Source organism: Thunnus maccoyii, chromosome 14 (assembly GCF_910596095.1).
Source record: "Thunnus maccoyii chromosome 14, fThuMac1.1, whole genome shotgun sequence".
NCBI classification, from domain to species: Eukaryota; Metazoa; Chordata; class Actinopteri; order Scombriformes; family Scombridae; genus Thunnus; species Thunnus maccoyii.
The window spans coordinates 28173455-28179859 of record NC_056546.1 but is presented as its reverse complement, the minus strand read 5'-3'; the positions used below and the strand labels follow the sequence as shown (position 1 = coordinate 28179859).

The 6405-nt window shown below is 36.5% G+C and overlaps 1 protein-coding gene across 1 annotated transcript; it reads left to right on the top strand.

The window, feature by feature from the left end:
* Window positions 1-1137: 1137 nt before the first annotated feature.
* On the top strand, window positions 1138-5954 carry si:dkey-187a12.4. The gene is made up of 4 exons (XM_042433626.1): window positions 1138-1578; window positions 2686-2909; window positions 3429-3588; window positions 5075-5954. Exons 1-4 carry the CDS (start codon window positions 1302-1304, stop codon window positions 5260-5262), a joined length of 849 nt encoding a protein of 282 aa, XP_042289560.1. The 5' UTR covers window positions 1138-1301; the 3' UTR covers window positions 5263-5954.
* The last annotated feature ends 451 nt before the right edge of the window (window positions 5955-6405 follow it).

Sequence of the window (6405 nt, the reverse complement as noted above, 5' to 3'; positions counted from 1 at the left end):
TCCTCCAGGTGGCAATGTGTTGCATCAATGCAAACTCACTGCAATCTAATTGACCACTCAACATCTGCTAATGGGCAGCATGAATTTGAGATGACGGTTGTCTGTTCACGTACAAAGAATGTGATTGTTTACTGACCGTTGTCACGGCCATTGAAACTTGATGAAGGTGGGGTTGGGTTGAACGGTAGCACTGTGTATTTAAGATGGGCAAATCTGTGCACCACTTTCACTGCTAACAGGACGCAACACAGAAGAGGCCAGAAAGAAACATTTGTATACTTGAGCATTTCCTTGCATTTTGACTACAGTAAGTGGTACATGCACCTTTAATTTGTGGTCCAGTATGTACAAATGTTAACTGTAATTCTACATTGAGGTAGAAGACCTCTGTGTATCAGTTAAACTAAGATGAAGATGATAAATTAAGATGTGTTATTTATCCTATAATGGTTTTTGATTTGAAATTTTACATTCAGTTTCTTTTATTGGACAGTGTTCTTACTTTCACTTGACCCTTATCCTCATTCAGAGGATATTTTCACGTACAGTCTTTGGTCCAACATGATTACACCTTTTGAGTAGATTGGGTACTTATTTATAAATTAATATTACATTTTAATTTAATTATCTTTTAATTCATATGATTACATGTATACATATTAAACAGTACGAGCTTGGGATGTATGAACACAGTAACTTCTTCAAAAAGCAGCCTTAAATGTTTGATGATTCCTTACAGTAATGTGCACTACACCATTTGTAAGTTAAAAACAACTATAAAACAACAATACTTTTTTTTATTAATATATTTTCACAGTCATTATTATTACTAATGTGAAGCACATAGTTTTGAATTTAAATGTTATCATTATAAATATGGGTTTAACCATCTGAGACCTACTTTTACTGTATTTTTGAATAATGAAAATATGAAATGTAGGTGTGTTAAAAAAACCACTACTTTTTACAGCAATATTTTTGATAATAAAAATATAGTAATACATGTGTGTTAATTTTGGTGATGTTTAACAAATCTGTCAGAATTTAAATGTATACACTCAAAAAATCTGGCCTCGGCAGTGTGGCGCTTGCATTTTGGGAAATGTAGTTCCCAATCATCCCCCAATGTTCTTTCAACATTTCAATGACGTTTGTGCAACGTGATAGCATGCGCTGGAAAATTCTGTTTTCAACAACTTCCGCTACTTCCTTTTAACTAAGAAGGCACAGGAACGTTATCAAAAGGTTTAGAAAGGTTTTCGGGAACGTTTAATCGGTCCACAGTTTTAGTGAAAAGTTAAATGGATCACGATAATGGGGAGAATCTCGACTGGTCAATGCAACGACGAGTGGATGGTTTGGTGAACAAACATATGGCAGACATTGCTCTGGAAACACTCCAGCATAGACTGTCTGCTGTGTCCGATGAGATGCACAGTCTGGTTGAACATGTCTCCAGACGCTCAGGGGAGGAGTTTAAAGATGAGCCGAGGCGAGGAGACGTCAGTTTCGGTGTGGAGCCGCTCTCCGACTGTAGCACCGAAGCCGCTGACAAGTTTATCTCAGCTTCATCCACAGGTAAACAGTTATTAGCGAAACTTCAAATAGCTTGATAATTTGAATGGTCTGCCAGGAAATATGGCAAGAATGTCAACGCTACCTTAACTTAAGGTAACTTGAATTAACCTAATGTGATATCACAAAATGCTGTGAACGTTCGTGTTTTTAATAATTTCACGCAATGGTGTCATTATCATATCTATAAGTTACTTAATTCTTTGCACATTTTCTGTGTTTGCGTCTTGAACTCTGTCCTGAAGAATAGTAATTCACACTCTTTTCACTAGTCAGTGTAGCCTACCTATTTTATTTTTTTTATATTTGTTATGTTTATTTGTAGCAGGCAATATGTACAAAAAACATGAAAATACATATTTACCAAAGCATTTAAAAGCACACACTAAAAGAATTAAATTCATGTTCAACTCTGAGTTAAAATTTAATTTAACATATTATCATTGATTTAGACTAAAAATTGTGACATCTCTATAAAAATGTACCTAAGTTGATGTGGCCCCATGTGTTTTTAATCACACTAGGTGATTGGAAGATGGCACTCTTAATTTAATACTATTGCCAAGATTACTATGTTTTTTATGATTATTGTGACTGGGGGTGTCAGTGTATTTATACATACATTCTTTAACATTTTAATTAAGTTAGTGTGTTTCTGATATAGTGTCAGCATCTGTGGGAGAAGAGTCATTTCTCAAAGCAATAAAATTATGTTGAGAATGATTTGATAGTATTTAGGACACCTGAAAATCAGGTGGAGGAATAAAGAAAGCCATCATTATATCATTTTAAAATGCTTATTTGCCAACATACTGTTCACTATTGTAACCTTAAAGCAACAAGCACAAACATTATTCTGTCATGATGCCCCAGCATCAAGATTTACACAAATATAAATTATTTTTTCATAGCGGGCCTTTCAGACACAAGTTTTTTGTGTTGTTTTGGATTTATATATTAGACTTATGATCATGTGATGTATGTAGCACGTAAATAACACATGCCAGTCTCCTTTGGTTATCCATGGCACCATCTGCACTTTGTAAACTCAAACTTAACTTGAAACACAATCCTGTCACACTCCACCTCTTTCTACCTCTTCCTCTCCAGAGCCTGTTGCACAGCGGAAGATCATCTCCCTATTGGTGGAAATCAAAGAGGAGCAGCAAAGGCAGTGGGAAGTGCTGAGGGATCTTCAGGCCCGACTACAGAGTCAGGCTGGCTATGAGGAGGAGGATGTGGAGGCTCTGGAAATGGATCTCCCCCTGAATACTCTCGAGCAGCTGGATGAGATGGAGAGACAGCTGGAGGACCCAGGAATACAAAAGAGAATGGTAACGTGAATGTTGCGTTTTTTTCTGTGAAGGACCTCAGTACTAATCATGTGATTGCTCCAAGAATGTTATTAGAAGCAGAGCACTGAAATGCTATTCAGGGTCAAGGCCTGTTATTGACCTTACTACGACATAAAAAGCATCCACAATGCATGATATTTTGGTGGCATGAACTATGTTTATTTTTTTTAACCACTAATTTGAAACTGGCACAAGTGTATTCCAGAAAATAATGCATAAAATGTGTTTGGGTTTGGGGTGCAGAGGTTTTCAAAGGGAAGCTGATTCTTATGGTTTTCATCATGGAAACTGTAGAAATTCCTGTAATACACTGGTTTTTCAAGTATTTTACCTACATTTTACATGTATTAATATAAGGAAAGTAATAATTGAGGCTGCTAATGAATACATTTATTAATAGAATAACATTTACTTTGTGAATGTAAGCATTGCAGATAGTTATAAACACGTAGCTTGGCTTACTGTGAAACTGGTGTTGACACCTGGTCCAAATTCTAGGTGTCTTACCTGTCACGGATGGGTGGGGCTACAGTCGATGATGCAGTGAGACGGCTTATGCAAGCTGTGCTTTCATTCGCTGTTGGTTCTGAGCTCAATTGGGTGGGCCGCGGACAGAAGAGGAGCTTCAGGAACACTCGCCTCCAAGGGGTCCTCTTCCGTAAGTACAAAAAAACCCCCAAATATAAGATCAATTTTATTGATCTCACACAGGGGGAATGAAATGTCAAAGCTTCAAAAGGAAGCTCAAGAATTGATGGATGATATAGATCTACAACCTTAAAGGATATATCTAGGGATATTATTTATGGTTCTTATTGTCAACAAATCCACTGAAAAGACTAAAACCAACAATGATCATTGAACATGAATTGATCCTGCTAACAAGTATTCTGTGTGTATCCAAATCCTGATACTGATCTTATTCCTCTGTGCCATAGAGCTCCATTGTTGTTATAAACTATTAAAAACACATCATTGAGCCACACTGGTGCACTAAGTGACATATGCCTTTATAACCATGAACACACACTGTTGTTTATTTTCACTCAGACCCACACACACCGTCCTACTGCCAGAAATACTTAACTAGAGCAAAAAATGTGGATTAATCCACTGCTGAAAATAGTCCCCAGCAAATGCTCCATTGCCACCTGTTTAAGTATGTTTGCTAAAAACCACAGTGGCCAGCTGTTCTAGGAAATTGTTGAGCCATTTTATAAAAAGAAAGTTGATGTTAGGTGAGCTGTTCAAAAAGATATATCTTCAGTAGGAACTAGTGGGCTTAGGGCTGAGAGCCACAGGCAGGGCAGGGAAGTCAGAAAGTATTGAGAGATGGATTAGAACATTGTTGGTTTTAGTCTTTTTCTGAAATTTGTTGACAGTAAGAAAATACAATATGCACATACTTATCCTTAAAAAAACAGAATACTACATACAGTACTTTACATGTATTTACTGTATAGATGTACTATATACACCATGCATAAATAGTGTCTATAGACACAAATCACAATTGCACTTGAAGGAATGGTGTCTGGTTGTGGCATTTCTTGTGTCTCCAGTTAGCAGTGTAAGCAGGATGTGGGGTTCAGACTCCACTACCAAAAGCATTTCATTTCATAGTTTATAAAATTGATATTTCTAAATTGTCATACTGCATAATTTTCCACCAATTTAAATCATATAAGTTTTGTGTTTAATGAATAGTTAGAATACTTTAATCACAGCTTGGTGCTACAAGCTTTGCTGTGTGTTTCATAAATGCTGCTTTGCTTTTCAAATGTGTCAAAATTGTTAGTACTCAATGGGGGCATCTGATAACACTACATCTGACTGTGGCTGAGTTGAGCCTGTGCAAGTTACTGACAGAGGGGTTAAAATCATCCCCACACCTGAATATACAATATGCACAACCAAGTTTGATTGTGGGTTTTATGCACTGTTGCATGAACTTTTTGTGTAGCTGTTTGATTCATGTGTAAATGGGACTGTCTCTCAGGCTTCAACAGTTGTTTTCAAAATCTGTATCTGATAGAAAAGATATAGAAAGACATAAAATGTTCTGGCTTGTTTGGAATGGTAAATAAATAACCCTGAGCTGTACAGAAGGATGATCTCCATCTTCTCTAATGCGCAACTCCTAGGTGCTCTGAAACGAACACCAGTGGGTAAAGAGGCCACACATCATCAGTATGCTGACGTGGTGAAGAAATGGCTGCGGTTTGCCCCATTCAGACAAGGAGGGACTGGCCGTCGCTGTTGCAAACCTTCCACAGAGTTTCCGGATTCTGAAGATACTGACCAAAGTTTTAACCAAAGCTGCACACACTGATATTTATCTCACTTAATTGGTTATCCCAAGATAAATAAACTTAAGGGGTTCTGTTCTTGGACCAGATGTCCTCATGTAAAAACTTTTTTTTTTTTTTTTTTTTACATATACCTGCACATTGCACATTTATTATTTTTCTTCCTCCAAAGTGCTAATAGTGCAAATATGTCCCTTTTTTTTAAAGGAGCTGAATAAGGAGACATTTTCTCAGTTTCAGTGAGCTGTGTTAGGGAACGAAAACTTGGCAACAGTGTGCCTTTTATGAACTTCACTTGAAAAATGGACACATTTGACAAGAATACAATAATTCTTTTTAAAATATCGGTAAGTGCATATCATTCTCATTTGTTTAAAAATGGACATATAGTGAGCCAGAGTGAAACCATCCACTGTATGAATTTGTGTTAAAGCATTGTTTTACATTTTGTACACCAACAACGTTATTCCCTATTTCATTGCCTAATGCAGCTTTGTAACTACTGAGGGTTACGTATACAGCATGTGAGAATTTGTACAGTGGATGTTCACAGTTTATACTGTAGGGGGCAACAAATTCAACATCATTGGTTTATTGAGTCATGTTTCTCAAAGTGGTTTAAAGTTTCTGTCATCCCTGTCTTCTCATGTCTCAAAATGTTGTAACATCAAACTGTATTTGCAGTTTTTCAGTAAATTAAATACTATATTGCCTGAAAAAAGCGTCTCCATGACTTTTTCCACATGTTATTTTGTAGCTGGAACCACAAAAATTGCAAAACTGGTCCAAGTGAGACACAGGTGACATATGCTCCAAGTCATGCTTGTGTAATACTTTGTTTAGCTTCACAAACATTCTGATTCTTTTACATTTTATTTTAAGTTTGATTAGGATGCTTTTTGCAAATAGTCAAGGAATATAATAAATCGTGTTTAATAGCCTTGCAACACAAGAAACTGTTGAAATGGACACATGCCAGGAATACATTCACTTTAGTTCTTAAAGGCTTCATGTCGTAAGAAGTTAAATGTAAGTTGGTTTTACACCAGTATTTCTTTTTCTGGAGAAGTGCAATTCCTGCAAAATATGTTTTGTTCCTCCTTCCACTGCTGATGATTAGTTTTGCAAATACAATAAAATCAAAGTGCATCACAAAACATACATAT